The sequence below is a fragment of the Oryctolagus cuniculus genome, chromosome 12 (assembly GCF_964237555.1).
Source record: "Oryctolagus cuniculus chromosome 12, mOryCun1.1, whole genome shotgun sequence".
NCBI lineage: Eukaryota > Metazoa > Chordata > Mammalia > Lagomorpha > Leporidae > Oryctolagus > Oryctolagus cuniculus.
The window spans coordinates 85,719,903-85,738,768 of NC_091443.1; the positions used below are offsets into that span (position 1 = coordinate 85,719,903).

At 46.9% G+C, this 18,866-nt stretch overlaps 1 protein-coding gene across 26 annotated transcripts in view; it reads left to right on the top strand.

Annotated features, from left to right (window-relative positions):
- TLN2 (talin 2) overlaps positions 1–18,866 on the top strand; it is a 480,480-nt gene that overhangs the window by 340,031 nt on the left and 121,583 nt on the right. For all 26 annotated transcript variants that reach the window (XM_070054308.1, XM_070054305.1, XM_070054330.1 and 23 more), the window contains 7 exons: positions 2,691–2,857; positions 6,551–6,679; positions 8,121–8,234; positions 11,024–11,137; positions 14,179–14,313; positions 16,464–16,592; positions 18,644–18,746. In XM_070054308.1, the coding sequence (XP_069910409.1) occupies positions 2,691–2,857; positions 6,551–6,679; positions 8,121–8,234; positions 11,024–11,137; positions 14,179–14,313; positions 16,464–16,592; positions 18,644–18,746 (891 nt within the window). The remainder of the gene's footprint in view (positions 1–2,690; positions 2,858–6,550; positions 6,680–8,120; positions 8,235–11,023; positions 11,138–14,178; positions 14,314–16,463; positions 16,593–18,643; positions 18,747–18,866) is intronic.

Here is an 18,866-nt window from a genome sequence, read left to right on the forward strand (position 1 = left end):
AGAGGGGCAACCAGGAAAGAATCCAGCGCCCTGACCGGGACTAGAACCCGGTGTGCCGGCGCCACAAGGTGGAGGATTAACCTATTGAGCCATGGCGCCGGCCTTGTTACTTTTCTTTAAAGATTTATTTATGGCACTGTAGTTGTGGTGTAGCAGGTTGAGCCTCTGTCTGCAGTACTGGCATACTCTATGGGCACTGGTTAGAGGTCCCAGCTGCTTTAAAAAAAATTCATTTATTTGAAAGGCAGAGTTACAGAGAAAGTTCTTCCATCCACTGGTATACTCCCCAAATGACCATAATGGCCAGGGTTGGCCCAGACTGAAGCCAGGAGCTTTATCTGGGTCTCTCCTGTGGGTGGCGGGGACCCAACCAAGCCCCTGTTCCATCTTTCACTGCTTTCCCAGGCACATTAACAGGAACTGGATCAGACAGAGGTGGAGCAGCCAGGACTCGAAGCAGCACTCTGATGGCATCACAGCCAGCTACTTATTCTGCACCACAGTGCTGGTCCCTCTGTTAAAACTTTTTTTTAGTTAATAGGTCTCAGAAATTTTTTACATGTTCACCTAACATGTTCATTTTCCAAATTGTAGCATAATATTCCACTTTTGGAACCATCATGATTTACTTAACCAGTTATCTTTCAAAAGACATTTAAGTAATATCCAAGTTTTTGTTGTTTGTTTTGCATTTACAGAATGAAACCACAATAAGCATTCCTTTCAGTTTACCTTTAAGAATACATATGTAGGGTAAATTCCTTTAGGTGGAGTTGCTGAGCCAATAGCTAAATACTCTTTTTAAAAAAATTTATTTATTAACTTATTTGATAGGCAGGGTTGTAGACAGGCAGAGGCACAGAGAGGAAGAGAGAGATCTTCCATCTGCTGGTTCAACCCCAAGATGATCGCAACTGTTTGAGCTGGGCCAATGTGAAGCCAGGAGCCAGAAGCTTTTTCCAGGTCTCCCACATGGGTGCAGGGGCCCAAGGACTTGGGCCATCTTCTACTGCTTTCCCAGGCCATAGCAGAGAGCTGGATTAGAGGTAGAGCAGCTGGGACTCGAACCAGTGCCCGTATGGGTTGCCGGCACAGCAGGTGGCAGCTTTATCTGCTATTCCACAGTGCTGGCCCCAGTACATACATTTTTAATTTTTAATGTGTTTGCAAAATTTCTCTCTAGAAAGGATCCACAATGTGCACCCATAGCAGTGGTTTTTAAAAGACCTGTTTCCTACTTCCTCACCAGCACAGAAAAATCCTGCGTAACGAGTTTTTTTTTTTTATATTAAATTTCCTTGTGTTCTATATCCTTCTTAGATGATTTAGCAAAGTAGCAGTGATCTGCACATTTTGATTTTTTTTTTAATTATCTTTTCTTTTGGAATATCTTACATTTACAAAGAAGCTGCCAAGGTAATACAGAGCATCCCCAAGTCCCCATGCCAGTTTCCTTCCTAGTTAACATCTTCCCTAATGCACGGTGCAATTCTGAGAGCTGGGAGGCCAGCACTGGACATTACTGTTAAGTAAGCAGCAGACAGGATTAGAATTTCATCCATTTGCTGCTGCTGTCTCTTTACCCTCCCAGGATCCCATCCAGGACAGTGACTTGAGTTCAGGACATTTTGATTTTTATGAGAGCTTTTTCCTTTTACTTTAAGGTCACAGTGCTTCAGTCTTCTTCTCACTCAACCTCCAGCAGAAGAAGAAATCCCTTACATCTGAGTAGTTTTATTTCTAATGTTGATTAGTATACTCCTCTCACTTCCAAAAAGAGATGGAAAGAAATTTCAGTAAAATGGCAGACACAATAAGATCAAACCATTTGTAATACAGGATGAAAACCAGCATAGGGAAGAAAAGAAGATGCAAAGAAAATAGTGATAGGCAAAGTGACATGTGGGCATCTGAGTGTGCATCTGGGGTCTGTGTTCCTGCTGGTGAGAACCAGGTACCAAAATAGTGGATCATGTAATACAATCTATTTGGTGTTAGGTGGCATGAAAATTAATCCAAAATTAAAAATATTGTCCTATGCTCATTCTTGAATTTATTATAGGGAATTTTCTAGAAATCTCAAAGTAGAAAGAGTGACAGATAGCCCTTCCATCCACTGGTGTACTCCCCAAATATCCACAAAACTGGAGCAAGATCAAGACAAAGCCAGGAACCTGGAACTCAGTCCAGGTCTCGCATGTGGGTGGCTGGGATGCGGGTACTTAAACCATCACCCCACCTCCTAGGGTATGCGTTAGCTGGAAGCTAGACTTGGTATTAGAACTGGAACTTGAACCCAGACACTCTGCTGTAAGAACAGTGTCTTAACTGCTGTACCAAATGCTCACCCCACCAATGTTTCCAAACAAGTATTCACTAAAAGTAAATGCACGTCATTTATTCTCTGCCCTCTCTTTGCAGAGTGCCGCTCTTTGGCTACTGTCTCCTGTTTATCCCTCATTGTTGAAGGATGGACTTGGATGTGTCTGAGGAGGACCCTCTTGGAAGCCACAGAGCATATTTTCAGTCCTGGGTCTGATTTGGGTGCATTGCTCAGGAGTACAGCATGGAGCTTCAGCTCCCTGCATTTCACTTGCGAGGGGAAACAGGGACAAAACTGTACTGGCTCCTGAGGTCTCACCAGCCTTTGGGAAGCAGATGAACAGCTGCATCCCCTGTGTCTCCTGCAGGTGAGATGGTGCGCCAGGCCCGGGTGCTGGCTCAGGCCACGTCAGACCTCGTCAATGCCATGAGATCAGATGCAGAGGCTGAAATTGACATGGAGAATTCAAAGAAGCTCCTGGCAGCAGCAAAACTCCTGGCCGACTCCACTGCCCGCATGGTGGAAGCCGCAAAGGTATTCCATTGGCTTGGTTTTTTGAAAAGTGAACACTGGAATGCCCGCAGGACAACTGCGTGGTGTTTGTGTTTCTTAAAGACCTGTGTAGCTTTGTAGCCTTTAAACTTGTGCAGGTTGCTGAGGAAGTCATTGAATGTGTCAAGGAAACTCATCAGGGCAGTGCTGCCAACTCAGCAGGGTCCCTGCCTGGTGAGGGCTCTTCCTCCACTGGGTCATCACTATTGGCTGCATGGAGTGTGGTGATGGATTTAAACTCAGGATCTCCAGTAGTCAGTTTACCTGTACCTGCTCTCTTCCTGCAGCCTGCGTGTCACCTTACCTTCCAAATGACTTATCAGATAGCCATCTAGATTTCGTGTGGTAGGGTGTTTCCTACCTCACTGTTCTTCAAATCCCAGTAGGTATTTTACATAGTGTATAAGTTCGAGTATCCCTTCTGCAAAATGTTTGAGATTTGGGATTTTTGTGGGTTTTAGAACGTTCACATAGACTTAACTGATAGAAAATCCCTAATCCAGAAATCCACAATCTAAAACTTTTGAGCATCAGGTTACACTCAGAGAGTTCTGGATTTCAGAGCATTTTGGATTTGGGGTTTGCAGATAAGGAATATTGAACTTGTATAAGAGTTTGAGTAAAGAGTTGAGAGAGAACCTTGTGCTTGATGACATCCGTGCTATGGCATGATGTTTCTAAAACCCTGTTTCATAGTCTCGCACAGAGTACATGCCTTGTTCCCACCTGCAAAGATTCCATTTAGGAGGGCACAGGTGAGACTGTGTGTGTGTGTGTGAGAGAGAGAGTGTGTGTGAGAGAGAGAGTGTGTGAGAGAGAGAGTGTGTTCTACAGCATATTCGCTGCATACCTCTGAATGAGAACTGTTTTAACTGGATAAGGGCATTTTTTATACATTTTTAAAATAAGCCTCCAACATCTTGTGGAATTAATGGAGAAGGCAAATAATTATAAAAAGGAAGATAAAGATCACCTTCAGCTTTCTCCACTGCACAAAACATCATTTCTGTTTGTGTAAGATTCCTGAAATGTCTCCACACCTCATCCCAGCCCCCAGGCCTCCATCAGAGTAGCAGGTGAGTTCATGCAAATGCAAGTCAGGCACCAGCATAGCGATGACTCTGTCAGCAGTAAACCCTGAGCAGGAGAGCCTGTTGCCTGGTGACATCACAGACGTCCTACTTGGTGTTAAGTAAAGTCTGTGAGGCTGGCGCGACACAGTCTGCGGACCACACAGAGAGCAGTCCTGTCCTTCAGTGGTGTCTGCCTGTGTGCGGATCCTCCCCTTACCGTGGGTTGCAATGTGCAGTGAACACCGCAGGGGTTCATGCTCGTCTGTAGCACTATGATGTCACGTGAGGGGCAGAGTTCCTAGTGGTTCTCCTAGGTAGGAGGGAGGGAGGGCCAGGGCCAGTCTGACAGCAGAAGGTACCTGTTAGAGTTCTGTACCCTGCTTGATGGTTTTTTAAGGTTTTACTCTTTTTTCCCCTTCTTTCCTCTTCTAAGTTTACATGCAGGTATCTCAAACCCCCATTCTTACAAAACGTTACCTGTGCCAGACTAATAAGTAAAGTCTAGTCAGTGTCTTTTTTTATAAACAAGAAAACTAAAACTCAAAAAGGGCAAACCTACTGTTAAATAACCTAGACTGTCCCAGGACCAGCATGCACAGTTATTTCTCAAGGTGACTGCCAATCAGACCAACTGTTTTCTAAGTTAGGAAAACTTGCTTCTGTTGCATATTTATGTGACTTTGGAAATTTATATTAGATAGGACAACATTAAGTGTTGTAAATTCTTTTGACTTTTAATTAAAGTCACTTTGTTGGAATATTTTAATTTGTTGAATTTTATTGATAACTAAAGAATGTGGCTAGATTTTCAAAAGATATATTTAATATGAAGAAAATATAATTTCATGATCAGGAAAATTTTTGGCTAGAAAAGCAGAACAAATAATTTCATGATCAGGAAAAAGTCTGGCCAAGATTAGTACTCTGTATGAGGATACTTCCAGGGATTCATGGAAAAGGAATAAAAAAGGTAAGTTTATTATGATGCAAAGGTTTTTTTTTTTTAAATCCATATATGTTTTTGTTTATGCGATGCACATTTTCCATGAACTTTTCAAAGACCCTGATAACCGATACACATTTGGCATGAAGAAGACTTTGGTGATGAAGCTCCAGCACGTCCACATCATTGTGAAGTGTTTGGTTTGCAACTGCTGAAAATGCAAAACTAAGCTCACATTCTACCCAAGGCATCCATGAAGGCACAGCATAACAAATACCTGATGACCCGAAAAATAAAATGAGTTTTATAAACTTCCTAAGGCATATAAAAGGAGCCCAAGCGGTCCTTTCACACATAAAATGCAGAAATAAAACTTGTAATTGCTGGAAACATGAAATGCAGACAGCTCTAAGCAGGTGAAGTTTGAAGACCAGGAGATTCTGTTCAGAGAGCATAGCCATAGCAGTTTTGTCACGGTTGTTAAAACCACTCCATCCAGTACGAATCGCTGTAACTTTTGTAAGGAGCTCAAAGAAATAGGTTCTTGTAAATTGGTATATTTGACAAATGGGCCATTTGGAAAATCCAGACATTGAGAAAATTGATTTTTGATAAATCAATGAGCTTCTCTCTGCTGTCTTCCCTGCCTTCTCTTGGCTTTGTACAAGAAAGTATTGACCTACAGCATTCTTAGAAAGAAAGTTGTTGATTTGTATGCACCAAGCACTGATGGCAAAGCGTCCAGGGCTGCGAGAAAAATCTCCATCTTGGCCTTTATGATATTGGGAGAGCAAGTCTGGATGGGCTTTAAGTCTTGGTTGAATTATTATGCAATAAAATTGTGTCCTCTCCCTATATTCCCTTTAGCTTTTCCCTACCAGAGAATCCTACACGTCTAAATAAAACCTACAGAGATTCCTGAGAAACTTTGTACTGCACAACATAGTAAAGGGGCCATGGATCATGGCCAAGGGCTGCACCTGCACCTTCCTCCACACCGACCCCGAGGCTAAGGATTTCAGCTTTCACTAACCCATTGCATTTAGGTCCCAGCTATAGTTTTCTTGGCTTTCCAACGGGTCTCTCTAGGAATGAGGTTTCTAGGTATGGTCTTTCCTTGACAGCATCTTCTTACCGTCTTTTTGGGTGGTATTCCCATGTGGTCCCTGTTCTCTCCCCAGCCTCCCTCCTTCCACCATCACTGCCGCCACTTACCCCTGTGTTTATACTGGAACCTTAGTCTTGTACATTGAATTATGCCACAGAATGTCCCAGTTGTGACATGAAGACACATATATCACTTTTGTGCTTGTGCCAATTAAAATAAAATTCTCCCTGAGACAGATTTATCTGAACGTCTTTCCAAGCATTGGTTTCTGACTGCAAGATAGTTTGTGTAGATTACCAAGGGATCCCCAGTGTCTTGTGGATACCGCCAGATTTCTCACTGTCTGGCCGTGTCGTTTTGAAATGTCTCCTGGGAGGTGATTTTTGTGGTGAAAAGAAACATCTTTATCAGAAAGATACTGTGCACTGCGGTGGGCTTGCCCTGTCAGTCACTTTCTGTTCCTAGGAGAGCCCGAAGCTGCAGGCGTGAGGTCAGCGCCTGTGGCGTGCTGCCCTCTGGGCCATTCCCACTCTTTGTTTTCACCTTGCCAGGGTGCTGCAGCCAACCCGGAGAACGAGGACCAGCAGCAGCGCCTGCGAGAAGCCGCCGAAGGCCTCCGCGTGGCCACCAACGCCGCTGCCCAGAACGCTATTAAGAAAAAAATCATCAACCGGCTGGAGGTCAGGAGTGGGGCTGGCCTCCTGGGACCCCTTTAGATAACAAGGAGTTACTTGAAAAGTAGTCAAACCGACAGAGTGATGATGCCCACGTAAGAAAAGCTTACGTGGATAACAGCATCATTCAGTGGTTAGGGAAAGGCACGATTTGAAAACTTGCTTCAGATCCTAGCGGTCAGAAAGCTGAGTTGAACATTCAGGAATAGAATGCGGAATTTTTTCCAGGAGGAAAACAGTCTCATTGTTGTTGTTTTCTGGTATTTAAGGATGTACACATTCGGGAAGGACCTTTTGCTGAAAATGTTTGTGGTTAGTTTGAGACAGCCACTTCCTTGGGGCTTTCCTTAGGAGGCAGAGACTTTGGAGTACTGGGGGTAGTGGTGAGGCTGGGGTGGTCAGGAGTACAAGGCGGTGAGAAATGCTTCTGTCATTTTTTCAGAATGGCAAGAGTTGAAAATAGTAAGGAGCACAAATTATTTTGGGACAACACTAGCTCTCAAGAGTGTGCTTAGCAAACCCTAAGTCAAATGAGGGGAGGCAGAGGCCAAGACCCTGCCCGTGTGGGGACACATCCCTCCTGGGCAGTCCACTGTGGTCCGGAAGGAAGTGGAACCCTGCTGCCATCAGAAGACAGAGTAAACACAAGGAAGTGCCCTGGTGGGACGGACCCTTCATTTTTTTTTTAATTTAAAGATTTATTTTATTTATTTGAAAGGCAGAGTTACAGGGGTGGGGGGAGCAGAGAGACATTTTCCATCCACTGGTTCACTCCCCAGATGACCACTACTGCCAGGGCTAGACCAGGCCGAAGCCAGAGATTCTTCTGGGTCTCCCATGTGGGTGGCAGGGGCCAAAAAACTGGAGCCATCTTCCACTTCTTTCCCAGGCACGTTAGCATGGAGCGAAATTGGAAGCAGAATAGCCAGGTCTCGAACCTATGCCCATATGGGTTGCCAGCAGTGGCTTAACCTGCTATGCCACAACCCTGGCCCCCAAGACTCTGCATTCCTGAACCAAGGGTCCCGAGAGTTAGGTGAGGGAGGTCACGGGCACCAGCATCTGTACTTGACAAGGAGATCAGTCTGTGCTTCTTGCAGCAGATGTGGTTTTTTTTCCCCCTAAAACATTTAGATGAGAGCTGCTTATCAGTGCCATGGTGGTCTGGCATTGTCCCTTGTCTCACTGAGGAAGACAAATGAGTGCCAGACCTTGGGCTTTTCACGTTATCACTTGCCCCAGGCAATGTGAAATGCAGGGAGACAACAGGGCTTTGTAAGGTTAGAATCCTCCGTGATTTCCAGAAGGCAGACTCTGCTCCTGGGTTGCCTTCAGAGCAGCAGACCCATGCCAGCGCCAGCCCTGGAGTGGAGAGGACGCATGTCCTGTGCGTGTGTGCGTTTGCAGCTACAAAATCTGGACTCCCGTGTTCCATTCTCTTTTGCAGGTTGCTGCCAAGCAGGCTGCAGCTGCAGCCACACAGACCATCGCAGCCTCCCAGAACGCAGCTGTCTCCAACAAGAACCCCGCAGCCCAGCAGCAGCTGGTCCAGAGCTGCAAGGTGAGCTGCCTGCATGCTGGCCCCCGGGTCCGCTGTGGATCACCCCGCTGGCGTCAGAACGCCAGGTGCCCTGCTAACTCGGTTAAGACAGATTATCCAGGCCCCTAATCCAGTTTGTTCCTGCTCCCATGTTCCAGGTGGACACACGTCTGGTTTTTGTCCACTAAGTGGATGGGCCAGTTGGGAGGGAGATTTATGTGTTTGTCTCAGGCGTTGTCTCTCCTTTGTCCACATTCTCTCCTTTGCGAGAGACTGAATCAGAGAGGACCCACAACGGGGCCTTCTGAGGACTCAGAGCCCGGAAGGAAGCACTGAGTTTGTGCAGTGCCTCTCCTTGAGAGATGGGTCGAGGCTTTCAGCGTTCACTGACTAGCAGCTTCCCTCCTGCTTGCTCCTAATCGCACCTCAAGGCCTGGCCCCGTGTGGTGTCTGTGACATAGTGCTTTGGTGCCGTTGTGCCCACTTGCCTCTGTTTCCCTGGGGCCATAGCTTTGATGCTGTGATGAGGCTGTACTGAAATACACCCTCAACACCTTTGTGGCCTTCTCTGAGGGCCCAGGGAGTTCACTCTGTGAACTGTGCCAGGCACAAAATCCGAGTGCACAGCCTTCTCCTGGGAGTGGGTGGAGGGTCTGTCTGGAGTCCCCTGGAGGTGTTCGCACTTTGCAGTGGGAGCTGACCAGGGCGGCCTGCTTCTCTGTGCATGCGTTACGAGAACTGATGACCCTCTCTCTCCTTCCTCCAACCTCTGTAAAATAATGGCTCATCCACGAGGGGTGTCACTGCTTCTGTTTCAGAGATGGCTTTTTAAATTTTTTTTTTTTTTGACAGGCAGAGTTAGACAGTGAGAGAGAGACAGAGACAGAGAGAAAGGTCTTCCTTTTTCCATTGGTTCACCCCCAAATGGCCACTACGGCAGGCGCACTGTGCCAATCTGAAGCCGGGAGCCAGGTGCTTCCTACTGGTCTCCCATGCGGGTGCAGGGCCCAAGGACCTGGGCCATCCTCCACTGCACTCCCAGGCCACTGCAGAGAGCTGGACTGGAAGAGAAGCAACCGGGACTAGAACCCAGAGTGCTGGCGCCGCAGGCAGAGGATTAGCCTAGTGAGCCGCGGCGCAGGCCTTTTTTTTTTTTTTTTTTTTTTTTTTTTTTTTTTTTAATGTATTTATTTGAAAGAGTTAAAGAGAGAGAAAGAGGGAGAGATTTCTATTTCAATTTCCATCCGTTCGTTTACTTTCTAAACGGCTGCAACAGCTAGGGCTGGGTCAGGTTGAAGCCAGAGCCAAGAGCTTCATCTGGGTCTCCCACGTGGATGGCAGGGACCCAAGCACTTGGACCATCTTCTGCTGCTTTTCCCAGGCCATGATCAGGAAAGTGGACTGGAAGTAGAGCATCCAGGACTTAAATTAACTCACGTACAGAATGCAGGTGAAACAGGCAGCAGCTTTACCCGCTATGCTACAGTGCCAGCCCCCAGAAATGGCTGTGACCTTTGAGGTGGAACTTCTTGGCTCTGCCCATTTCTGATCGTGGCCAGTCACCATGTTAAGGACAGAATGCACCTCCACGGGGCCGAGGGATCCTGGGCCTGCTGTCCCTGAGAACTGCGCAGAAAGTCAAGGGCTGTCGCTGAGGGCGTGGCCTCTGCAGCAGAAGAGTTTGTTTCCCGTTGAGCTTTGGTTCCACTGCAAGTGGAGGCAGGAAAATCAAGGAGCGCCTGCCCCTCATGTCGCAGAGGCCACGCTCTCAGCGAGAGCCCTTGTCTATCTGCGCAGTTCTCAGGGACAGCAGGCCAGGATCCCTCGGCCCTGTGGAGCTTTCCCTCACAGGACGAGCCCTCTCTGTGTCTCTCTTGCACAGGGACTGAGGGTTCTAGGAGGTCTCTGAGGGTACTGCCAGGATAGGAGGAGGTTTCTGTTTCCCAGGTTGGAGTGGTAAAGGGAAAGTTAACCAATCCCTGGAACCAGTGGGCCTCAAAGGGGCCTAGGAAAAGTCCACGGAAAAAATAGGGTTTTTTGTTAACTCCTTGTGCAGTGGATTCCTGGAGAAAATGTGGGTCACAAGGCCAGGAAGCTCCAGGCGCCTTTTGCAGTGGTGATGGCCATGGTGCTGGCAGCTCCGAGCGCATGGTTGATCCAGGGCTGTGGGTGCAGAGGGGAGAGGTAGAAGGAGCACAGGGTAAGGGAAAGGGGTGCCATCCAAGGCACTACAGGTGATGGTCACTTGCTAGCCGCCCCTTCACAGAGTACTGCTCCCTTGTGCTGTATCCTGAGCATGGGTTTTCTAGTTTGAGAAATAAGGAGAGAGGGAGGGGCCGTGACAGCAGGAAAGCTGGCACCCAGGATGCACTCTGGCCCAGCCAGAGCCAGAGCCAGAGCATGGAATGTGTTGCTGAGAGATTCTCCTCGCTCTGCTCTGATCCGGGGAGCCTGTGCCTACAGTGATCCACCTGTGAATAGTGCAGATTCTTGGTTTCTATGTTTGCAAACCTAGTGAGCCAGCAAGTGAGTTGCAGCCAGAGCAATTCTTACCCGGACTTATTGTCAAGAGTCGTCTTCAACCAAACATGTTGAGACCTTCGGGGCCAGCTGGGGGAGTGTATGTGGGAGGAGAGCACTGAGGGATGGGGTTTGGTATGGCAAGGGCCCAGCTGGGCGGACATGCTGTGTAGACCCCCGGCCTAGCACTGTAATCTCCTGGGGCTGGGTGGCACGTCCAAAAGACAACTCACTTGGGTCATTGTTCCCCTTCTGGCTGTGCTCAGCTTTGATGTCCTTGCTCCCTGCAGGCGGTGGCTGATCACATCCCGCAGCTGGTCCAGGGTGTGAGAGGGAGCCAGGCTCAAACAGAAGACCTCAGCGCCCAGCTGGCTCTCATCATTTCCAGCCAGAACTTTCTCCAGGTAACACAGAGCCGTGACCTTGGTCTTGCCCAGAGCCCCTGCTGGGTCAGGAGCTGTCCTTGCCCTTAAGAAGAGGAATGAATGAAGTCCACAGCCTTAGCTGAGTCTTTGCAGCTAGCAGGCCTTGAAGGCCTTTTCTTTTCATTTTCAGTTTGGAGAGAGGTAGGTAGCAAAGCAAAATGCTGGTATGCAGGGAGATTGCCCGGGGCCCGGAGACCCACGACGCATTTTTCTCAGGAGCCTCACATGTATTTCTCCTCCAGGAGAGCAAATGTGTCATCCGACGCACCTGCTGGTGAACAGCCCCGAGCTGGGTCTTGCTTTAGATTCCCCAGTGCTCAGAGTGCCTAGTGCTGTTCCTCGCGGGTGGGGAGCAGAGACGTGATGAGTGCATCTTTCCCAACGATGGGATCCTGCCGATGGCAGTTGTGCAGCTCTTCAGGCTTCTTGGTCTCTGTAGCTCAGGAAGATTCATTGTAAGGAAAATTGAATAAATGAGAATATTGAGTTGTGGGGAAACTCCCATTAATACGCTTTTTATATTTGAGTCCCTCAACTTTAACTGGTGCTTTTGAATACCATGTAATACTTGTGTATTTTTATGTAGTACCTTGTGGCATTTCATCACCTGCATATACAGTGGAAACGGATCAAACCAGGCATCTGGCTTTTCCATTTCCTTCTCTTTGTGTTTAGAGCCTAGCAGCTCCTCTCTGCCAGTTCTTATAAAGAATATAATCTCATCGTTGAGAACTCAAGTTCTCCATCAGCAGTTCTTTGCTACTTGAATATCCTCAGCAGTTGATGGAATTATGCAGTTCAATTCCTCTTCCTTGTCCAGGTTCAACCCATAGTTGTAGGACTCACTGATGCATCTTTTTGGTTAATATTTCAAGTTCTTTCACGCCATCATGCATAGATAAAACGTGACAGCTTTTATGAACTTCCTCAAATGTTAACCACATACATGTATGTATGTGTGAATGTGTATACTACTATTATTTTTTATTTGTTTGAGAGGCAGAGAGACAGATGGCTCCCGTCCACTAGTTGACACTCCAAAATGCCTGCAACATCTAGCCTGGGTTGGGGCCAGATTCTCCCACATGGGTGGTAGAAAACTTAGGAGTTGAGCCATGACTGCTTCTTCCCAGGGTCTACATTAGCAGGAAGCTGGAGTCAGAAGCCAAAGCCAGGTGTTGAACCAGGATATTTCAGTGTAGAATGTGAGATGCCTCAACTGCCAGGCCAGACGCCCACTCCTACATATATTTTACAGTAGGGATTTATTTTATGAATGAAGTTTTTTTTAAAGTTCATGAAAATTGCATGGATTTAAAATTTTTTTGTACCAGAAATAACTTATAATTAGATTTTTGGGTAAACTCCTTTTTTTAAAATTTATTCCATTTATTTGAAAGACATAGTTACAGAGAGAGGTAGAGGCAGAGAGAGAGAGAGAGGTCATCCATCTGCTGGTTCATTCCCCAAATGGCCACAACAGAGCTGAGCTGATCCAAAGCCAGAAGCCTCTTCCAGGTCTCCTATGTGGATGCAGGGGCCCGAGGACTTGGGCCATCCTCTGCCGCTTTCCCAGGCACACAAGCATGAAGCTGGATCAGAAGTCAAGCAGTTGGGACTCAAATGGGTACCCATATGGGATCCCAGTGCTGCAGGCTAGGGCTTTAACCTGCTGCACCACAGTGCTGGCCCCTTGGGTGAACTTTTTGAAGTACCTTTATTATATGCTAAAAGCCTTAGCAATATGTATGCTCTGATCTAAGATTTTACTTTTTTTAAAAGATTTATTCATTTATCTGAAAGGCAGAGTTACAGAGAGGCCAAGGCAGAGATTTGATTCACTCCCCAAATGGCCGCCACAGCCAGATCCAAGCTGATCCAAAGCCAGGAACCAGGAGTTTCTTCTGGGTTTCCCATGTGGGTGCAGGGGCCCAAGGACTTGGGCCATCTTGTACTGCTTTCCTAGGCAGAGAGCTGGATCAGAAGTGGAGCAGCTGGGACTTCAACCGGCACCCATATGGAATGCCAGCACTGCAGGCAGCAGCTTTACCCACTATGCCATGGCGCTGACCCCTACTTTTTTTTAAGATTCATTTTTTTTGAAATTTCAGAGTTACAGAGAGAGTGGGAGAGACGAGACAGAGAGACAGAGATCTTGTATGCACGGGTTCACTCCCCAGCTGGCTATTACAGCTAGGGCTGTGCTAGCCCAAAGCCAGGGGCCAGGAAGTCCATCCAGGTCTCCCATATGGGTACCAGGGGCCCAAGCACTTGGGCCATCCACTGCTTTCCCAGGCACACTAAAAGGAGCAGGATCAGAAGTGAAGCCTCCAGGACATGAAATGGTGCCCATGTGGGGTGATGGCTTTACCCACTACACCACAATACTGGGCCTTAAAATTCTACTTTTACAAGCAAAGAGAATCATAAATGTGTTCAAAAATTTCACTATACAAGTACTTACTATTCCTTAGTATAATGGAAAACATGGAAACATGCTGAACAGTAGGGGATTGAGACATGTCAACAGCTGCATGCTGTGGACGACTATACAGCCACTAAAAAGGTAGAGTACGGGAAATGGGAAGATAGTAAGACAGGAAAAAAATGTATGATCTTGTTTTTGAGAATATGTATATAAATACCGGGGCATCCATGCATGGTGAAATTATTTTGTCTTGGAAGATATGTTGTTAACTTACTAGTTTTATTTATCTGCCTTCATTTTCCCAAAGAGCTCATTGAGTGTGTATTAGACTCAAGAAAATGCCATCCTAAGAAACATAAACCTACTTAATACAGAATTCTCTGTTCTTAACATTTCTAGAATGCACTGCCTTACAGTGCCTGATTTGCAGTGTTTGTTGGGGAGTAGGGACAGCAGGAAAGTAACTGACGTTTCATGTTCCTTTTCTCAGGGGAAAATAATTTCTGTGTGCCAGGGAGGCATTTCTCTTGGCTCTCTGCTCATACCTCTTGCTGCCTAGGAGCCACCTGACTTTGTGTTCCTCTCTCTACAGCCAGGAAGCAAGATGGTGTCCTCCGCGAGGGCTGCAGTGCCCACCGTGAGCGACCAGGCTGCAGCCATGCAGCTGAGCCAGTGTGCCAAGAACCTGGCGACCAGCTTGGCCGAGCTGCGCACCGCCTCACAGAAGGCAAGTTTAGCCTGGTCACTACAGTTAGTGTGGCAGGAGTGGAGCTTTTAGATTCTCACTGTTGGTGTGGTGTGTGTGCTACCCAGTTCTCGGCAGACTTGTCCCATTGGCATGACTGCAACACACACACACACACACAGAGAGAGAGAGAGAGAGAGAGATCTTCCACCAGCTGGTTCAGTTCCCAAATGGCTACGACAGCCAAGATTGGGCCAGGCCAAAGCCAGGAGCCTGACCCTCTTCTGGGTCTTCCACATGGGTGGCAGGGACCCAAGCACTTGGGCCATCTGCTGCTGCTTTCCCAGGAGCATTAGCAGGGGACTAGACTGGAAGTGGAGCAGCTGGGACATGAACTGGTGCCCATATGGAATGCCCACATTGCAAATGGCACCTTAACCTTCTTGCACCACAATGCCAACCTGTGTGTTTTCTTTCTTGTCCAGAAGTTTCAATATCTTACACGGAAACCTTCAACCTTAACAAGGTCCTCGGTAGAACAGAATTAAAGACTAAATAAATTACTGTCTCTGGAATGTATTAATTACCAAAAGACCTCATTACTACTCTATTTGTGGTGTTAGCATGAAGTTCTAGCATAAATTCATTTTTCATCCTTGTAGCAATCTCTGCATAAAAGCAGGCAGCGCTATAAATGGCTAAGAAGGAAGTAACTGACTTGAATTCTTAATTTGAACAGTGCATTGCGTTGCTAAAGAAAATCATCCAGAACTTTAGGCTCAATCCAACGAAAAAATAAATAAAGGTTCTGAGCTGTGGTTCTCAAAAGAGAGACCCTGAGACCGTTTGCACTGGAATCACCTGGGGGTGCTTTTTCAGATGCAGGTTCTGAACAATCCGGTCACAGAGCCTGAACGTCTACATTTGGAGTAATAGCAAACAGCTGATGTGGAGCAGTGGGTCCCACAATGGGGCACAAGCAAGACTGTCCTTGGAGGACACTGAGAGCTATGGACATTTCTAAATACAGGGTAAAGATTAAGCATCCAGGCTCCGGCATCCCACTGCCTGCATTTAAATTCTGGTCCTGCTGTTGACTGATTTTATAGCCCAAGCCACTGATTTGAGCTCTCCGTGCCTCAGTTTCTCCCCTAGTAGTACTGGCACATAAAAATCAATTAATTAGGCCGGCGCCGTAGCTCACTAGGTTAATCCACCTAGCGGCGCCGGCACACCGGGTTCTAGTCCCAGTTGGGGCGCCGGATTCTGTCCTGGTTGCCCCTCTTCCAGGCCAGCTCTCTGCTGTGGCCTGTGAGGGCAGTGGAGGATGGCCCAAGTGCTTGGGTCCTGCACCCGCATGGGAGACCAGAAGAAGCACCTGGCTCTTGGCTTCAGATCAGCACAGCGCTGGCTGTAGCGGCTATTTGGGGGCTGAACCAATGAATGGAAGGAAGACCTTGCTCTCTGTCTCTCTCTCTCACTGTCCACTCTGCCTGTAAAAAATAATAATAATAAATCAATTAATTAATACTTACTCCTACTGTAGTTACTATCACCTAAAAGAGAAAAGAAATGATGACTTCCCAGTATTCAGTACACTGATCAGTAACTGTGTGTGCATTTAATATAGTGACAAGTGTTTGTAGGGGGCATGCCGTTAAAGCATTTGGAGACCAGTGTTGTTAATGCTCAAGAGAATCAAGTCATTTTCTTTAAACAAATTACCAAAGGATAAGCACTTTTATAATCTTCTTTATTAAAGGATAATGACGTTCACTCCAGGAATCTGTAAAGATTGTCATAAGGTTGATGAAGACTTGTTCCCAGAGTTCTGGGTTTGATTCTTCATTCCTTCATTTACTACCTCCTTCCCAAGTCTGCATCTGCACACATACTGAGCTGGGTATCCTTTCTCTAGAACCCAGAGCCTCTGAGTCTGACAAGCAAATGCTTTCTGGATAAAAATGGCTTCAAGGAGGATAGAAATGTATTCATTCATGAGATATACGTAGAAGGTCCTGACTGAGCATGACTTTGTTGTCTTGGGCAACACCTGCCATTCTGGTTTCCTACTGCAGGCTTTGGAAAATCACTGGCTGTCCACAAAGGCATATCAGGCATATCATGTGTCACTGAGTACTGGGGTGCATTTCCCCAGCAGACAGTGTCACCTATGCATCCCTCTGTTGCAGGCCCATGAAGCCTGTGGCCCTATGGAAATCGATTCAGCTCTGAACACAGTACAGACCCTTAAGAATGAGCTGCAGGATGCCAAGATGGCGGCCGTGGAAAGTCAGCTCAAACCACTGCCTGGGGAAACGGTAAGTCTGCTGCTCCTGTGAGGCTGGGGGTTTTTTCCGTGGTCAGGGTGGTACTGGGGAGGCTTTGGAAGTTGTAGGGGTGACAACTATACTGCATTAGGAGTGCATTAAGACAGCGATCCCCCTGGGAAGTCCTCTGTTGGGGAGTCCGTCGGGCCTTTTTTAATATTTGGCCAAGAATGACCTGACCTCTATGAATGTTTATTCTTCTTCATAAGCAATGCTCCTGTTGCTGGCCAGCGTTCTATCCTGGGTCCTTTTTCTGAAAAGAATGCCCAGTGCAGCGGGAGGAACTGATTCAGAGATAGGAATTCCGGCTTCCAGACCCAGCCATATCATCAGCTAGCTATTCAGCAGTCCCGTCTCCTGTGAGATGGTGGCAATGAGGTCATATTGGTAAACACAGAAAAGATGATCTACAATCCAGAGTTTTAAGAAATAAACGACATAATGCAAAGTGCTGGGATGCACAACACCTTTAATTCAGTGATACCACCATGGCAAACAAAATGATCCAATTCTGATACCCCCAATGCTCGTGTTAGGGTGCTCTTGGTCAAATGTTACTGTCCTCCTCATCTGCATATACTTGTTTTCTCACCTTCCTGAACATTGCCAACAAAATGCCACCATTTATTAAGTACCTGTTAAATACTATAAAAGCACACAGTCCAGCTTATCCTGATAGCAACCTTCACAGTCAGGCTCTATGATCCCCGTTTACAGCTGGGGAAACTGAGGCACAGAGCTTGTCATTGTTCTATCAGTTAGTGACTGAACCAAGGTCTGAATCTAGATCTTCAACCCCAGGCTCCTGGTCCTTCGTGTTGCAAGCCACTACCCTTAACTACCGCTGCTCTTTGAATGAACAAAACTATTTTAGCATGTAAAGTAACTTGAGGAGCATCTCATCAGAGCCTGATACACAGGAAGTAGTCAGAAAACATTTGTTACATCCAGTTACCCCTAATTATACAGATGGAGAAACAGGCTCAGAGAGGGTGAGTCAGTTAAATAGGGACATCCAGCTAATGACAGATTTGGGATTGATTCTGGGGTCGGCAGCTTTGCAAAGGCATCTGGGAGTCTCTGCAAACACCTGTACCCCAGTGAACACTGGAAAGACTGGCCTGGCACGAATTTTACCTTAATGTGCAAGAACAGAACAGTTAGAATGTGAGAAATACCACGTAACTTTGAAAGAAATGGTTAGCTTTGAAAGGTGTGTGCACCATGTTATTGGTGGCTAGCTTGCTTATTTGTGAAGGCACTTTTCTCTCCTGGGAAACAGCTTCTGGGGTTTAAAATACAAGTGTTCCCGGAAGCCTTTGTGTACTCTTGTGGTTCACCCAGAAATTTTCTTCCAAAATGTTACCCTCATGTCGTCATCAAGTAATTATCCACACCCCAGGCCTTGATCAACTCTGTTCTTTGATTGTTTTATTTGGTTTACTAAACAGGGTGACACACTGTTCGTGGGAAGCAAACACCATGCCCATTTCCGTAATCCCAGTTATCTCACCAAAGATCTCTTTCCATTGTGTTTCCTTTCACTTGGAGCCGTGCCAAGTGTAATGATCCAATTGAGCAAGGTTGATGGTCCCCCATGTCAAGGAAGGTGGCACAGGATGTGTGCCCACTTCCTGCTAAGGCATAATTAATCCCCACTAAGGATTTGTTGCAGACCTTCTAAATTCGCTTCTAAAGGTATAATACTAATAGCTGCCATTTGTTGAGAACTGACATTAGTTCTCTGAAAACCTGAGCCTCAGTGTTATGATCTCTTCAGGAAGCAGGCTTGGCGAGGTGCAGGAACTCGCCCAGTCTCTCACAGCAAGTGACTAGAGGCAAGGGGCAGGCGTTTGTATCCGGATTGTCTACAGCTGTGCTCTCTCCTCTGTAGCCAACTGCTCCTCTTGTTTAACACCATAGGTGTATGCACTGGGAAGGAGCTAGGGCTCAAGGTTTGGGCTGCATTATTTTTCTGAATTGCACTAAAACCTCAGGACACCTGTTTTCTAAGTTCTCTTGCTCCTTGGATGTTCTTCTAGCTGGAGAAGTGTGCACAGGACCTGGGAAGTACCTCTAAGGCAGTGGGCTCCTCCATGGCGCAGCTCCTCACCTGTGCTGCCCAAGGCAATGAGCACTACACAGGTGAGACCGTGGGCCTGGTGCAGACCACTTAGGGGTCTGGGGAGGGAGGTCACAGAGTTGTCAAATAAGCCTGACTCTATGTCCCCAGCAGTTCATTACATACAGCAGACTCTAAAATGC